The sequence below is a fragment of the Phyllopteryx taeniolatus genome, chromosome 13, assembly GCF_024500385.1.
Source record: "Phyllopteryx taeniolatus isolate TA_2022b chromosome 13, UOR_Ptae_1.2, whole genome shotgun sequence".
Lineage (NCBI taxonomy): Eukaryota > Metazoa > Chordata > Actinopteri > Syngnathiformes > Syngnathidae > Phyllopteryx > Phyllopteryx taeniolatus.
This window is the reverse complement of record NC_084514.1, coordinates 18,602,049-18,620,502: the sequence shown is the minus strand read 5'-3', so window position 1 is coordinate 18,620,502 and position 18,454 is coordinate 18,602,049. Positions and strand designations below refer to the sequence as shown.

General features: G+C 42.8%; 1 protein-coding gene across 5 annotated transcripts in view; it reads left to right on the top strand.

Moving 5' to 3' along the window:
• The window catches only part of gfra4a (GDNF family receptor alpha 4a), a 100,978-nt gene that overhangs the window by 11,146 nt on the left and 71,378 nt on the right, over positions 1-18,454 (top strand). For all 5 annotated transcript variants that reach the window (XM_061796111.1, XM_061796112.1, XM_061796115.1 and 2 more), the window contains one exon: positions 14,972-15,061. In XM_061796111.1, the coding sequence (XP_061652095.1) occupies positions 14,972-15,061 (90 nt within the window). The remainder of the gene's footprint in view (positions 1-14,971; positions 15,062-18,454) is intronic.

Below are 18,454 nucleotides of genomic sequence, written 5' to 3'. Positions count from 1 at the left end.
ATTTCCTCCTTTTAGATGCTCATAGATTGAGAATGATTTCTTTCAGATGCAAGTTGATCCATAATTCCTTCTTACAGACACTGATTCAGAAATCTTTCAACACTTACAGATCTAGAATTAGTTCTTGTTGATGCATAGAGAGCCAGAAATCCTACGCAGAGACACTTTTAGCGGCAAAGACTACTCATAAACAATTCATAAAGCCTTTATAAGAGTGTCCACATTGTAAAGTTGCGTGAAACAATGAGGCCAAATTCAAAAAATGCAACAAAAGATGTCCTGTGTGTGTGTGTGTGTGTTGACACCAATGTCTGGTGGTTATCCTCATGAATATTGTTGAAAAGAAATGTTCTCTACTACAGCGGCTAGTGTATAAAACATTGATAAACCCTGCAGAATGTAAATATTGTAGCGGTGCCGGGCTTCACATGATGAAAAAGTGGAGCAAGAGCATCACACACACACACACACACGAGCACCTTCAAGGGGGTCGTCATTAGTGCGGAATATCAAAACAGACGTGTGCGGTATGCGGACGAGCGCAGCTTTGTCAAGCGCGCGGGATAAGCGTGTCGACTTGATTAGCATGTATTATGTCACCTAGCTGCTACCGTTGCCCTGAGGAAAAGCGCCCCCGAGGACGCTAACTGCTCTTTGTTTAGCTCGCCACTCCGCAGCACTTACAAGCTACAAATACTTGTTTCATGGTGACCTTTGAACCCATCGAAATGCACTTTTGTATAACTGTATATACCCAGAATTATTTCTCTACATTGTGTTTTTGGCTATAAGCAAAGCAAGAAAGAATTCTGGGTTTGTATGTTTTTTTTAGAAGGAATTCTGGATCTGTGACTCTTCAAAAACAATTCTGAATATTTAAAGAGTCTACAAGATGGAATTCTTGACTTCCAAGTGGCAACAGTCACTCTCAGAAGGAATTCTAGCCATATCATTGTCTCCAAGACAGAATTGTGGCTCTCCGTGTCTACAAGAAGGAAGACTGTCTCCATAGGTGACTCGAAGAAGGACTTAAGGATCTATAAGTGACTTTAAGAAAGAATTCTGGAACTAGAAGTGTGAGTCAAACACAGATTTCTGGAATTACAGGTGACAATTGAAAGGCATTATGTCTAAAAACTAAGTATAAGAAGGAATTCTAGATGTATAATATCCAATAAGGAACTTTTGATCAAAAAGACTATCGGAAGTCATTCTGGATCTATCGGTGTCTCGAAAGAAGGAATTCTAGAGATAAGAGTGTCTGGAAGAAGGAATTCTGGGTTCAGAAGTGTCTACAAATTCCATATCTAAGTAGAAATTCTGAATATCTAGAGTCTACAAGAAGGAATTGTGTCTTGTGATCTGCAAGTTACACGAAGGAATTCTGGATCAACAGAAACGAATTCTGGATCTACAAGTGACTCTTAAGAAAAATTCCGGATCGCTATGTGACTCTAAGAAGGAATTCTAGATCTATAAGTGACTATTAAAAAGAATTGTGGATATTTAAAACCCTTCTGGAGTTCTGGATCTAGAATTCACTACATTTAAGGACTCCAATCAGGAACTCTGGTTCAAAAGTGACTCTAAGAAGTATTTCTGGATCTACTGTATCTGTGTCTCCAAGTAAGAATTCCAGATGTCAAAGTGACGAGAAGAAATTCCAGATCTCCAAGTGACTACAAGAAGTAGTCCTGGCTCTATAAGTGACTAGTGTACAGGAATTCTGAATCTTAAATACAGTCTACAGGAAGCAATCCTGGCTTTCTAAGTGATGACACGAAGAAATTCTGGATCTTTAAATGTCTCCAAAGGGGGACCAAGTGTGGACTGTGTTTGTTGTCCAGTGTGCACACCAACACTCTACGTTTTCTTGAATGCAAATTAGATCGATGGATTGATAGATAGATGGAAAAACATGCCCCGTAAGAGGTACTGTAATTCCCCCAGTCAAGAAAACAAGTGTGGGAATGCGTCGAGGGTTTGAATAAATGCATGTAAATGGGATGGAAATTAACGACGGAGCAAAACAAACAATTAGAGTGTTTGGGAAAGCAAACACTCTCCCGCTAGGCTCCGGTTAGCGGCGAGCCGTGCTAACGAGCGGCGCGCGTACGTGTTGAGAGGTGAAAGGTGGCGCCTCCCTCTGGGCAGGAGGGTCATTAGATTAGCGTGGGACCGACGTGTCGCCCATCAGGCCCTCCGCGCAAAGCCGTCGACACGTATTGATTTCAATCAGGAATGGACGAGTGCAGTGGTTCAGTAATGCAGTAGTGCTCGAGTATCGTCATTTAGTAGTGTAGCATTGGAGTACTGAAAGACTGTAGTCGTTTAGTAGCACAGCAGTTAAATTATATAGCAGTAGTGCTGTAGTGTAATAATGTAGTCGTGTAACTACGCAATCATATTGTAATGAAGTAGTAACCGGTCGTGTAGTAGTGCAGGTGGCGCCCCCCTAAGGAGAGCGAGCCAGTGTCACGAGCGTGTCGCCAAGCAGGCCCTCAGCACAAAACCACGGAGGGAGACAAAATGAGTGTTTGTTGTGTTCAGGGACCCCCGCTGGGGGACCACCAAGCGCTCCATCTCGTGGCAAAAAAAACAAAACAACAAAAAACACCTCCTACTTCCTTCCTTCCTAACTTTCTGGTCCATTTCCGTCTTCTTTCCCGCTTTAGTTTGTGTTTGCTGGAGGCAATTAGACGCCGCTTCCAAAAGAGAAAAGGGAAAAAAGCAGAAGGAGAAAGAGAGAGAGAGAGAGAAAGAGAAGTGGGTCTCTCTCTCTCTCTCTCTCTCTCCCTCTTCGCTCGCCCTTTCGCTCGCTCGCTAGCTCGCCCCGTCTCATCTGGACCCAGCGGAGTTTATCGCTTGCACGAGGTATCGACCGGAACCTAATTAGATGACGCTCGGGCCCCCTGTGGTGCAGCCACGCGCTAGTGTACTCATCTAGTTAAGCTACTGTAGCTACGTACTAGTGAAGCCATCTAGTGTTGTGCAGTAATCCAGTCTAGTGTAGCAATGTACTAGTGTAGTAATCTAGTGTAGTGAAGATGTGTACTAGTGTAGTGGAGTAACATACTAGGGTAGTCTTCTAGTGTAGTGAGGCAATGCGCTAGTGTTATAATGCAGTCATTTAGTGTACTGGAGCTGTTTACTAGTCTAGTAGTCTAGTGTAAAAATGTAATAGTGGAGTCTAGTAGAGCAATGTACTAGTGTAATTATCTAATGTAGTGGCGCAGTATACTAATGTAGTAATGTAGACGTGCAAGTTTTTCCCATTCTAAATTCCAACTGTTCAGCTCATTTAGGACTTTTTAAAAAACATTTGACCAGAATTCCACATTTTTCCACACAATAAAATTCCACATTTTTCCACATGAAATTTCCCACATTAAGACATATAACATTATTATTATTATTTTTATTCCCGCCTCCTTGAACATTTGTTGACCGATTGAACGCATTCCAACCTCAACATGTTCTGCTCGTTCAGGACAGCTGCAGAACTATTCCCATTTCCCAAATTCCTGATATTTTCAAAATAAAAGTCGCTAAATTAAGGCATTTTTACGTTTCCCAGTTTTTGACCAATTCAAACCATTCTAACTGTTCAGCTCATTCCTATTCCAATGATTATGATTTTTTTTAAACACCGCATTATTTCATTCAGCATTTCAGCATTCACACATCGTGTAGTAATAATGTAGTACTTCACACAGCAGCTTGCATGAAGACTACGTGAGTGCGTGCGCACATTTGGACGCCCGCGACGTGTGAGGTTCTTCCAATCCTCCGGAGGCCGCCGCCGCCGCGTTCCTTTCATTTCCAGACAGCGGTGAACAACTACGTGGACGCCGCTCTTAATATGACGACACATGCGCGCGGCCTACTTTATGTCTTAACGCTACTTAAACAACTTTCAAGAGTTTAGGGAAGACAAATGACTCAAAATACCATCAGACATTTAGATTTGTCTTTTTTTTTTTTTTTTTTTTTTTTTTTTACGTGGTGCAGTAGTGGAGTAATGTAATCGTGCAGCCGTTCAGGCATGTAGTAGAGCAATAGTGTAGTGATGTAGAAACGGAGTGCAGTAGTGTAATACAGTCGTGCAGTAATGCAAAGGATCAGGAATGTAGTAGTCAAGTACTGTAGGAATGATGTTGTGTGATGCAGTAGTGTAGTTGTACGATAGTGTCGTGCTGAAGTAGTGCTACAGTATAGTATTGCAGTAGTGTGCAATTATGAAGCAATGTCAGTAGTGCTGTAGAGCACTAGTGTCATTGTTCAGTAGGGAAATATGTATTAGTGTAGTAATCAATCTAGTAGCGTAGTTGTACAATAGCCTAGTATTGCAGTAGTGTAGTAATTTAGTAGTGCAACATTGCAGTATTGCAGTTGTGTAATAGTGTAGCATTGTAGTACGCCGGTAGTGTAGTAATTAGTCGCATAGGAATGCAGTTGTGCTGTGCAGTTGTGTAGTAATCAAGTAGTGCAGTAGTTTTGTAGCATAGTAGCCAGTGTACTATGTAGTCGTGTAATAGTGCAGTCGTGTAGTTATGCGGGTGAATTGAGTAATTTCCTTCAGCGGCGCACCGATGCGGTGCATTTATCGAGTTTGCGTGGCCCAATCGGATCTATTTTTCGAGCGCGGCGTCAGAAGAGGAGTTACGTCTGATTTGGGCGGGAACGACGGCCGGCGGCTGACAGATGGCAAACGCCGCCGCCGTCATCTTCGCGCATCCGTCAGCGTGTCGCAACGCTAATGTCGCCGCCGAAGTCGAGCGCACCGCTGCGACCGATAACGTTTGTGGTGAAGCAGCGTGTGGCTCACGAGCCATAGTAATTTTTGTATGCCACGTTCCGAGTACATTTTCAGACTGCTTGTGAACAAAGGGCTTTGATTCGGATCTTCCTGTTTTTGTTCCACTGTCGCTAGTTGAATTGGACTCTGAGCCGACAGCAGCAAGCACATTTTTGTGAACAACCGACTTTGATTTACATCGTCTGTGACTGTTGCGCCACACGTGTTTGCTCGGGTTCAGCAATATTTTGTGCTGTCACCCAGTTTTACTGGGGTCGGTCACTACTTCCTGTTTGGTTCCACTTCCGTTGGCTTGATAGGACTCTCAGCAGGTGGCATCAAAGAGCTTTTTGTAAACAAATGGCTTCAATTTGCACCTTCTGGGAATGTTGTGTGCACCTTTTTTTGTGGTAGCTCGCGACTTCCTGTTTTTGTTCCATTGCTTGCAACAAAATCAGACGGTTTCAAGCAGCTCTTTGTAAACAAATGACTTTGATTTGAATCATCTCTGACAGGTGGTGAGCAGAATTTTAAGCTGTGCTTTAGACTGATGCCAATTTTATTTTGGAAGGTTGCTACTTCCTGTTTCCTTTGGCTTTACAGGACTATCGCCAACATATTCGGCAGCTTTTTGAATGAACAAAAGATTTTTATTTGGACTGGTGCAAGCATTAGTGTTGCCTCTGTTCATCCGTGTTAGTGCCATTATGGAATCCTGTTACTTCCCGTCGGGAATGCCGCTCCCCTTTAACCGCATTTCCACGACAAACGTTACATGGTATAATTTGAAACAGTCCCATTTCCTCTCATTCCTGGTGTAGCGTAGCTATTCCCTCCGGAGAATAGAGCCTGTTCAAAGACAATAACTCTGCTCCATAATTTATACGGAAAACTCACACAATGTGAGCGCAAGTAGCCGCTCATTTCCACAAGAAACATGCAGCGAACCAGCCGAACAACCACAAAAAACATTCGGCCTGGACCGCTCCACTGAATGAAAAGCAACATCGATAAACTCAGAATCGATAATAGTAAGGTCTCGCCTTTTTAGCTACATTTAATTGAATACGGTGACAGTTGGTTGTTTGTAAAAAGGTCCCGTATCCACTCCCGTTAATGAAAATAATAAATAGTCGCAGAATCAATATTGGGAAAGTCCGCTTTTCATAAGGCACCGTTGTCACCAAAAGGGGTTCAGGTTTGACTTCAGTTCAGAAAAGGCGGCAATTGGTTATTTGCAAAAAGGGGCCCAAAATAGCTCGTCCAAACTGTCCAAAATTTATTAAAATGAAAATCAATGGTGACCCAAGCCAAACCACGATGAAGAGAACCGTAACACGGCGAGCCGAATCATACCACCTCAAAGCGAACCAAACAGTAACACGGACAAAAGAATTGTACCGTGATGAACTCAATGTATCAAGTCAAACCAAAGAGTGCCACAACTGAACGGTATGACAATGAGCTCAACCAAACCATAGCGAACCAAACGGTTCTACGGCGAACAGAGCCACACCGCAGCAAATCGAACCATACGACAAAGAGCCCATCCGTACCAAACAAAACCATATCACCGCAAACTGAATCACAAGACACCACACCAGAGCCTACTAGCCAAACTACACTATGGCAAACTGAACTGTGCCACGTCAGACCAAACAGTATCACACTGAATTGAACCGCACCACAATCTGAACCATACCACAAAAAAACGGACGATAGGATGCCAAACAAAACCGTAGCGCTGCAAACTCAATCGTACCGTGCTGAACCAAAGCGTACTTTGGCGAAGAAACCAAACTGTATGGTGGCAAACTGAACCACAACACCACCAACCGAACGCTACCACGACGAACCGTACCACGCCAAACTGAATTGTATCACGGCAAACCAAATAGTATCACGGTGAAGTGAACCGCGTCACAACGAGCCAAACTGAACCATGGTGAACCAAACAGTACTACTGCAAAGTGAACCGCACCACAGCAACCCGAACCATACCGCGACGAATCAAACCACACCGTGCCGAACGAAACCTTATCACCGCAAAGTTAAGTGTACCATGTACCTAACCAAAGCGTAGCATGGCGAACCGAATCATACCAGCATGAGCCAAATTCCGTGCTGCACCATTTGTTGGTTGTTTTTGTGGCCTCCTGCAAGTCTTTATTTTTATCACAATAAAGTAAATCTTCTGTTTTTGGTTAAGCACAAGTTCTCTTCCTGGATGTTTAGCACACTTACCTGAGGCTTGACGATATATTTTTCTACACGTGAATACAAATAACGAGCAGTTTGTTTAAGCGGCAAAATGCGCGTTTCAAACTGTGTCCATTTGCAATGCAAACACAAGTGCGCAACCAATCCGAGACGTCAGACACACGAGGCGCAAAGCGGCAGATCGTGACGCTAATGTGTTGGAATTGTGCGATTGTTACGAGGAAGCTGCTTCGTGAATAATGCATGTTGGACTTCACGCGTGCTTGGAGGAAGCGCGTACGTTCGGGAGCAACATCGCTGAATGTCATCGTACGCTGAGATCCTTCTAAGCAGTCACTTGAGATCCCAATCCAAGTACTTTGTCCACAAAAAACGGCGTTACGTGCTGCCTGAAAGGCCTGGCAAGGCAATGGCAATGGAACAAAAACAGGAACTAGAAATGCAACAAAATAGAACTGGCAACAGGGCTCAACATCACTGAAACTTTTGCTCACACCGCTCAGATAATATCCAAATTGAAGTGCTTTGTCCACAAAAAGCTGCACGATGTTACGTACTAGGATTATGATCAGGACAATGGCGTTCGAACAAAAAACAAGTAGGAACTCAGCAAAATAAAACAGTGCTGAACAATCCATACCACAACCAACCGTTGCAACTGAACTGTATAACGTCCACCCAAACCGTTGCACGACGATCCAAAGAATACCCCGTAAAAACTGTACCAAGAAAAACTGAACAGTACTGTGACAAAACGAACCATACCATGACAAAGCAAGCCGTACCGCGATTAAATCAAACATCCGACAAGGGACACAACCATTCTACAACAAACTGTGTACCGTACCAGGATGACCTGAACCATACTAGCACAAACCCAACCGTGCTACAACGAACTGAACCATACCCCGACATATTGAATCGTGCCACAATGAACCAAATCATGCCACAATTACCCAAACCATACCACGACAAACCCAACTCTACTAGACTGAACCCAACCGTACCACAACAAATAAAACCATACCCCGACGACCCGAACTATACCACCAAAAACTGAAGCTACGACTACGAACTGAACTAGATTACGACAAACTCGGCTGTACCACGACAAACCGAACCGTACTGCGACAAACTAAGCCATACCATGATGAACCAAACCATTTTACAACGAAACACACAACACCACGGTGAACCGAACTAAACTACAACTGACCGACCCGAACCGTGCCATTGCAAACTGAATTGTACCGTGCCATGGTGAACTACACCGTGCCACGATGAACCAAACCATACCACAATAAACCAGACCGTACTATGCCGTACCCGTATCATGACAAACCAAACCGCATCTTGACAAACCGACATCTACAACAGTTAACTAAACCGCAGTGCGACACGTCAATCCGTAGTTCAACAAACCGACCTGAACCATACAAAGGCAACCCAAACGATACCATGGCAAAACCGAATTGTCTGAAGGTCACCTCGGTTTCCCCTCCAGATTTTATCCCGACACTCTGCGAGTTGAACCGCTTTTTGTCTCTTCCTCCCGTCCGATTGTTTTATTCCCCCGACAAAGTTTTTAAAGAGCCGCAGGAGGAGAAAAATCCACAAAGCCTCTCGTGAATGTGAGAGTCTTTCTTTTTTTCCCCTTCCTCGTCTGTTTTATAGCGCCGCAGAGGATCGATCGCGCGGCGGCGCAGGTAATAGCTCGGCGGCTCTATTAGACGGCCGGCGTCTTACGGAAAGGGAGGCGTTCGAGAGCATCTGGATGATAAAAGATCCGCCGCCGCCTCGCAATTTACCGAGGCCTCGCTGTGACAAACGCACGTCGTTACGTCGCAGCGCGACATACTCACCAACACCCCAAAGTTGCGTTTGGTTCAGAGACATTTCTGTGTAAAATCACTTCATTATTGTACCGTAAGGATTTCTTTGCTTATAGAAACGTTCTTATTGTAAACTTACATCTTTATTCTCGAAAAATACAATTCTTTTGCGTTTTTTTCTTCCATCCATCCATTTTCTGAGCCGCTTCTCCTCACTAGGGTGGCGGGCATGCTGGAGCCTATCCCAGCTGTCATCGAGCAGGAGGCGGGGTACACCCTGAACTGGTTGCCAGCCAATCGCAGGGCACATACAAACAAACAACCATTCGCACTCACAGTCACACCTACGGGCAATTTTAGAGTCTCCAATTAATGCATGTTTTTGGGATGTGGGAGGAAAGCGGAGTGCCCGGAGAAAACCCACGCAGGCACGGGGAGAACATGCAAACTCCACACAGGCGGGGCCGGGGATTGAACCCGGGTCCTCAGAACTGTGAGGCTGACGCTCTAACCAATTGTCCACCGTGCCGCCCGTTTTTTTCTTTTCTCACAAAAGTATTTTTTTGAAATAAAATTGTATTTTAATGATGCTCTCACGTTTATGAACAGTTTTTATATTTTTGGTGTAAAATTAGGGCTTTTTATGGGTATGTTTTTGTTTTAACATTGACGTTTGGTAGGGTAAAGTATAATTATTTAATTTTCACTTATAATATACTGTATATATACTGTATATTCTAAAGTTAAACTATTTTTCTTGCTGAATTTGTCATTTTGGTTAAAAAAAATTAAGGTACATAATTTCCTTGTAAAAGTGCATTTTATTATCACAAAATGACAACTTATTGTAAAATTATGACTTTTTAAATAAGAAATTATTTAAACGTATCAATCAAGATTTGTATCATAACATTGTTTTTTTGTGAAATTGCATTTTAAGTACAACTTAAAGGTTCAGTATTTGTTGTTTGTAAATAATTTTACTCGTATAATTATGATTTGATTTGTTGTAAAATTCCAACTTAAAGTAAAAACATCACTTTATTTTTTTTAGAGAATGCTAATAAAAGTTCAACTATTTTTCTTGTAAAATGACAATTTTATTCTCATAATTTTTTTTTAACTTGTAACGTACAACTTGGAAAACGATGACTGAATTTGTTTCTAAAAATTCACGTAAAGTTAAAATTAAAACGTGGGAAACTGCAAGTTCGCTAGTATAACAAAAATGCCCTGAAGTTCAATCATTTTTCTTATATATTTTATATAAGAAATATTATATTATATAATATTTTCTTTGCAGCCTAATTCTCCTAAAACTAAGATGTATTATTCTGGTACGGTGCACATTTTTTCTTGTAAAATTCTCATCAAAGTAAGTTTGACTTTATTTGTGTCCAAACGGTCCGTAAAGGTTCAGCTGTGGTTATGCGACGTTCCTTTTGCCTGATATCCAACTCATTGGCGTTATGACGATCCGTTTTGGAACTCCAGACGCGTCGTTTGGAAATCCCACGAGCGGCGCTTCCCTCGTCATCATCTGGGAAGTGCCGGGCGAGCTTTTTCATTTTATCATCTAATCACAAGCACTTAGTGCGCTAACGACGCGTTCATTGGCTCCAATTAAATTCATCACTTTCGGGGTCGAGGGTCACCATTTTCCGCTCGTTATCCGACATCCTGAGGCAAAGCCGTTTCCCGTTTTGCCGTCTGTCGCCGACCTCCGGCTGCTTGCCGCCGTCCTCCTCCTCCTCCGCGTTCATCCCTCCATCATTGGTCCTCGAGGCAGACGGCGAGTCTTTGAAAGGGGGATTGATGGCAGCTGACGGGGAGGAGTCCTTATATGGGCTTTGGAGCGCAAAGTGTGTGGGGAGCTTCAGGAGGCTCGCTATCCTCCCAATCTGTCGGAAAAAAAATGTCCACAAGACAGCTGCTCTTTTGTTCAGCATACACATGATTTTGAGCAGCAATCAAGATTTGGGGATCTCGTGAAACTCAATTATTCACTTAACATTTTTATTCAAAGTTATTTATTTCTTTTTTTGCTCAAACAACTTTTTTCTTGTAAAATTGAACATTTAGACTTGTCAAATTACTACCTGTTTCTCATTAAAAAAATGTCAATAAATAAAATACAATTATTGTACATTTAAAAAAAAAACCTTGTTTTTGTATAATTTCAATAAAAAAAAAGTTTTTCGCATAAAGAGATGCTTTCTAGTAAAAATAACATTTTATGTTGAACTATTTTCTCTTGTAAAATTAGAGCTTTAATATTGTAAAATTATATTGTTTCTAATAATGTTACGGTATGTTTTTTTTTTTATAAAATAAAAAATGGTAAAATTAAGAATTCTGACTGCAGCTACCTGGAAAATAAATCCAAATCATCTCTAATGAAATGATCCAATTTGTCTGGGATCATTTCTGTGTTTTGACCAATGGAACATTTAGCTGCAGCTACGTAGAAAATAAATCCAAATGAACAGAGCTCGTGTTTGAGCACAGTTCAGATCGATAGTCACCTTGCTTTAAGAGAATTCAAACTCAGTAGGAAAAAAAAGTTTCAGAGTTGCAGCCAAAATCCAGCCTTGTGACGATGGAATGAATTAAAATTCAAAGTCAATAGCTGTCTTGCCGGACTCCAATTCAAAATCAATCGGAGGCTTGTTGACAGTAAAAGTCCGCGGGGGAGCAGTTTAGGACATTTGTGTGGTGAAAACACTTCGGGGAAAAAGTCATTTGTCACGGGCGTGAATGACTTTCCCGAGATGGAAATGGATGGCGGCGGCCCGATAGATTGCGCCATTGTCGCCGTCGGAGTCAGCGTTGTCGTCGTGGGGGCCTCTGCCGCCGTAAATTTCTGGGCCCCGAGCGAAAGCTTTATCTGAGAATGATAAATTTGCCGCAGTCACGCGGCGGAGGAGGAGGAGGAGAAGAGCGCCGGGGAACCTTGAGCTGATGGATGGCGGCCGGAATGACGGCGGGAGTGAGGAAGCCGTCCTCTGGGTGGAGAGCCAACACTTTCGTTCCCTTTTTTACGGCCTTTGCTTCAAAAAGTCCGCCGGGAGGAAAAACTCATCTTGCCTGCTTTTCAGGAACATTTGTATCGTTCCTGTTTTTCCACTACACGCGCTCACTTTATGTCGTGAACAAATCATCAAAAGTGTATATGAGTGTGTAATATTCCCAAGTGTTGCCGGACACATCCCCGGGATGCATTAGGTGTTTTTTTTGGTTTGTTTTTTAAACAAACTTCTTCAAACCAAAATGGAAGATTGTGTGTGTGTGTGTGTGTGTGTGTGTGTGTGTGTTTTGGGCCTGTCTTCTGGAGACATTTTTGTGGGTCTACTCATGATAGACAAGTCTACCGAATTTCATGCTGGCTTTGGGGGCAGCATTTTCAAATGAATTCTAGAAGGTGCTACTGAAACGAAATGCCCAATTCTTCTGTATTGTAGAGCATGGCTTCTTGAGACTTTTTTGTGGGTCCGCTCATGAAAGACAAGTCTACCAAATTTCATGTCGATAAGTGAAACCAGTTTTGAGGGCTGAAATTTTAAAATATCTCTTGAGAGTAAGACTGAGACAAAATGGCCGCTTCAAAGCAAAATAGCAGACTTCCTGTGTCTTTTCCAGCATGGCTTGTTGTGACTTTTTGGTGGATCTACTCATGATAGACATGTCTACCAAATTGAATGATGATTATTGAAACTGGCCTCGTCGGCTGAATTTTGAAAAGCATTCTCAAGGGTGCTACTGAGACAAAATGGCCGCTTCAAACCAAAATGGCTGACTTGCTGTATCTTTTCAGACATATCTTCTTGTGGGTTTAATCGTAATGGACACGCCTACCAAAATTCATGTTGCTAAGTCCAACTGGCTTAGGGGGCTGATTTTTAAAATGTATTATTATTATTTTGTTCAGTTTGCTACCGAGCCAAAATAGCTTCTTTAAACCAAAATGTCTGGCTTCTTTGTCTTTGTAGGCACGGTTCCCTAGAGTTTTTTGTGGGTCTCCTCATGATAGACACTGTGACCAAATTTTACCTGGTCAAGTCAAGCCATATTTTCAGCCGTCAGCGGGAAGATGACGGCTTTGACGACGTCTATTAGCGTTGTGCTGATGGGGCCGTTTCGCCGCGTCACTCTGCTGACCATAAACCGAGCTCCATTACGTGCAATAAAGCCAACACTTTGCCATCCATCACGGCCAAACGTCTATTTTTGGAGCCAATAACCGTGAGCTAATAAAACCGCGCAAGCAAAGCGGCGTTAAACATAGCCGCGGATGATACGTCGAGGTCGCGGGGGTGTCACGGTTCTGCTCCGTGGCTTAATAATCACGGGAAGGAGGAGGCAGAAAATAACATCTGACATTTGTTTTTTGCTTATGACAACTGAGGGTGTCTGCCTTCCTGTGAAATGAAAAGCGTGACCTCAAAAAATTGGTTCGATTAAAACGCCTGGGATGAAAAAAAAAAAAACAAAAAAAAGATTCAGCCCCCAAAACTAGCGTGATTTAGCATCATGACAATTGGTGGGTACGTCTATCATGAATAGACCCACAAAATCCATGCCTGAAAATACACAGGAAGGCTGCCATTTTGGTTTGAAGCAGCCATTTTGGCTCGGTCGTACGAGTCTTAGAATTGAACGAGAAAAATCTGCCCACAAAGACAGTTTTACTGAGCATCACGAAATTTGGCAGGTATGTCTAGAAAGTTTGTCCGATTGCGACCATGTATGAACTTTGTATACTCGACAGATAGACAACGCTAAATTGGGGACAAGTTCAGTTTTGGTCCCTGCGTGCTGGAGGATCACTGTGTGTGTGATGAAGTTTGCGCACCCCCTATTGGCTGAAATGTATACATGCGAGAACGGTTTATATTTGCATATAACCTTCGGTCCAGCGCACCCCCGACAGGCGTTGCAGTACGTGAAGCCGTCACGTGTCCAAAATGAGGGAAAAAAACCTTGAGGATTCTTTGATGCAGCGGCGTGAAAAGGTTGCATCGAGTTCAAATGGCGCAGATTAATCATTTTTCTCTGCGTCAAAATTATTTTAAACGACAGCGTAACCGTGTCAAGCAGCTAATGTTTATGACGTAATTTGCGACTGGGTCATCAGCATCCGTCTGACGAGACCATCACGTTCTCCTCGAATTCTTCATACGTTCTTGTAGCACATCAAAGGTCCAATTTCGTAAGGACATTTTTGATGGTAAGAAAAAAAAGCAGGGTAAATGCATTAAAACCCAAAACCTTAATCAACCTCATTCGTTTGGGTTTTGAAACAGCGTGTGGTATTTGTTAGCTGTGTGACAACCAGTTTCTATTTAGTTACACCAATACGATACACCAATAAGTACAATAATAATAATAATAATAATAATAATGACAATAACCACTGGACTAGTTAGTGGCTAAAAAAAAAAAAAAGGAGTAGGAAACGGTCCAGCATGCGAAGGACAATCAAGTTGACCAATTTGAACAATTCCTCTCCAATTCTGCGATATTGCAGAAATATTACAAAGGGTGTTGACAACGGGAGAAGAAAATAATATCAAATTGTCTTTGTTGTGCAAACGATTTGGGCGTAGTTGGATATATAGCTGGAAAGTTGTAAAGGTAATAAGTCTAGCCGAGACAAAAATGGCCGTCCAATGGAACATAGACTTTGTGTCACAGTTTGGCACCATTAGCCACTGGTGTGCTCTGCCAGTGTTTGCTACCTTTGGATTACTGAGCATTACAGGAGGCAAACCCCTCCCCGATTTTCAAAGACTCTTTATCTGGCTCTCGACGTTAACTGCTTTGCTGCTCGCGCGATTGTTGCTGAACTTGTCGCAGCTGTTATTAAAGTCAATTCCAACGACTGCATTCTTGCGCCACGGTGTACTACACGCACACAGCCGTGTCGGTTTGTATACAAATAATTGGGACTGTGCAGTGCCTGCCCACCAAGTGTGAAATTAAACCATCAAGTGAATCTTTTGTGAGCTGCCTATTTCTGGAAATGCGTTTGCGAGCGAGCCGCTCTCAGTTTTGCCAATTGGTCTTGTCAAATTGGGCTCATTTGCATAATAACCGGCCCCGCTCTGACTTTCTCCGCCAGTGACTTGGCAGCCAGGCTGGGCGATGATCCAGAGCCACTCTCAAGCCATGGCCGGACTACATTGCAATGCTGTCGTGTCAAGGCCAAAAGGTAAGGAGAGCTGCACCGAGTTTGGTTGGATCCACAGATTGGCATTAGCAAGCAGCGCTTTCGACACTCGAACTTCAACCAATTCCATTCACGCTAAATAGATCAAAACGTCGAACTCCGGCAATTCAAGTGATGGAATTCCACCACTCTAACATCCATTTTTTTAGTTTTTTTTTTTTTTTTTTACTTTATAAAGAGTTTTGTTTCCTCAGCTATGGGCTCCTACAAAAAATGTCCGGTCAAACATTGTGTGTGCATGCATACGTGTGCGTGTGTGTTGTATTCCAAGCAGCTGCGCTTCTTGCGGCAGAACGCAGGTTTATTCAATTAACTGTCACTTGGACACTTTTCTAATTAGTGAGGAGAAATAATTACGCCGGCGTCACATCCTTCAGGGATTCCTTTCCGCTCCAGAGCAGACAGGGAAAATCAAAAATGACGGATCTGGAAATACCACTGAAAACTCAATCACCCCCGAGAACTCAGCCCTACCCGTCGAAGCTGCGGCAAACGGGTGGAAGCACATCGGTCTCTGCTTTGCATTCCAAACATTTCCCGATTTTATTTTATTTATTCTTTAAAGACTAGTAACCTCACCTATTGGCTCGTGCCGCCCATGTGACTTTACAGGCTATGTCACCTAATTTTGTGCTGATTGGTAACATTTCCAAGCAGACAAAAAAAGATTTTTGGTCTTTGCGTTCCAATGAGGATGTATTAGCAAAAATAATGACATTTCAAGTTAGCCTTCATCAAGACCTTGCGTTGGAGTTATGACTTGATCTGCTTCGTTGGAAATAAACATTTGGCCTTTCTACTGATGAAGGTTGACCTCAGGCGAGCTCCTTAAGTTCAAAATCTATCAACACAAAAAAATTGCCCAGCCAAGCAACTAGCTAACATCTATATTTCCATCTATTAAAAAAAATGCAGGAAAATGACAGATTTTTGTGTTTGGCTTGTTTGACCTGAAAATATGTACAACAACAACAAAAACAATCTACACAGAGAAATATAAAATGGTCAAAAGCTGATTTGTGAACACGAGAGAATGAAAAGCGAGGGTTTCTGAAAACAATCTCCCAAAAAAATCCTCCTGGAACGAATTCGCTGGGAAAAGATGTTCGAAAGTAATTAGAACAGTTTGTGTTTTGCAGGTGTTTGATGATTATGTTGACGATGCGAGCGCCTCAAGATGTTTTTAGGAAACGGATCCAACATGTAATCGGCTTCGTGTGACTTTTAGCCGTTGACTAACAACAGTACTGATTGGGCCGCTTGCCACGCTCGGACGGAGGAAACAATTTCCCGTCCAAGTGAGATTTGGTCTGTAAAAATTTGATGTCCATTTTGGGCGAATTCCAGGACTTGTACTTTGACAAACTCCTCCAGTGGAATTTGGCCAAATGATCGATCGAAAGCAGGTATCGAAAAATCGACGAATGGGTGATCTTTTTTTTTTGCCAATGTCGTCTAATACGGGCATGGCGTGATTTCAAATCCTCACTTCCACCGCCTAACACCGAATCGGGTGGGCGTGGTATCCTGAAAAGATGGCCGACAGTAATTTGTCGGCCTATGCCATCTAATTTGGGTGGAGCGCAGCGTCGGTGTTCGATGATCGCTTTGAGGGTCGGCTGTGAAAAAGCGGTGCGAAGGCCCATTCCTCGCTACTCGCAGATTGAATTGAGTCGTGTTATTACTGGTGCCTTCTAGTTGGCACACCTGCTCTGCTGGCAACTTTTCATTTGGACTCATCACAATGCTGCTAATCTGCTCCCACGTGCTCGCCCGAGCTATTTTCCCGGCGGCTCAGCGCGAGCGTCTTTTGCCGCCCGCCCACCTGCCTCAAAATTCAATTTCGGGATTCATTTGTTGAACAAATTTAGTATTTTCCAAATCAGCCGCTTAGCAGGCGAATTTGCCATTGAAATTTATGCGAGACAAACAGCGGCAGAGCCGTCGCCGCGCTAATCTCCTTTCTTGTTATTTACCCAGGCAGCGCTCACGCAACACGGACACACAAAACACACACACACACAGGGGCCGCATAGTGTGCGGATCATATATTTATAGTTTTACCTTAGTCATCAACAACAAAAGTTCTGAACACAATGGTCTTTTTTTTATTTTTTATTTTTTTTAATTTACACATATGCAGCCAGTTTGACTTAGCAACATGAAATCTAGTAGGCCTGTCTATCATGTGTGGATGCACACACACAAAAGAAGCCCTAAAAAGTCATGCTCAAAATAACACAAGAAGTCAGCCATTTTGCTTTGAAGCTGCCATTGTATGGCCAAATTGGACATTTCCAAGGGTCCTTTGAAGACAAACTTACCCGAGAGATTTTATCCAATTTCCAACCACGTGTATGAGACGGATGGGCGGCACTAAATTACGAAAGACAATAACATCATTCATAACATCATTGCGTGCGGCCAGCGCGTGGCGACAAAGTTTGATGACTTGCCCTTAAACATGAAAATCTAATAACTCGCACGCCGGAGCCAGTTTGACTGAGCAAAAGGAAATTTGGATGACATGTCTACCATGAGGAGACCCACAAAAAAGTCTCAAGAGGCCATTCCCTAAAACACACCGAAAGTCTGCTTTTTTTGGTTTGCAGTTGCCATTTTTCCGTCACTTTGGCTATTTCCAGAAGTCTTTAAAAATGCAAATTCCTCCAAATTTAAAGCTTGTATATGAGCAGGCACGTGCGCAGACCTTTTCGGGGGCAGGTGCTCAAGCCCAAAAAACCGGCAGCCATCTGCAATTATTGAGATCGGTGTCAGTGCCAGAGCACGTCCGATTTGAGGCGTGGGGGACAGATTTTACCGCTCTCTAAACACACGCGCACAAACACTTTTTAAGCCGTATGCCACACACACGTTCAACTACAAGCAATATAAAACTTACTTGACGTACTTATTTCACAGCGTGCATTGGGTAAATCAAACACACAGCTTTGCTTTTGAAGAGTTGAGGCGACATTTTTCTTGACAGTATGTAACACACTTACGCTTAATGAACATGACAACAACATTCGACCATCAGTAAACAACAAGACAATCTTTGAAATCACGTTAAGCTAGCATAGATGCCTTAAGAGTGTCGTATGATGCGTGCCCCTCCCATCCCGACTCCATTTTTGGGGTGTGTTTGGGAAACGTTAATCCAGTAGCCATGTAATGCTTTCAGCAGTGCAACAATCTTTTGTGTAGTATTTTAGTTACCGTAATTTCTCGTGTATAATGCGCACCCCCCCCCCCCCAAAAAAAAAATTGTCAAAAGTCAATAGTGTGCATTATATATAGGTAAAAGGGGCAAATGGAAAAAAACATTCACATTTTATAAATGTATGCCGCCATCTTGTGGTTATGAACAAGATA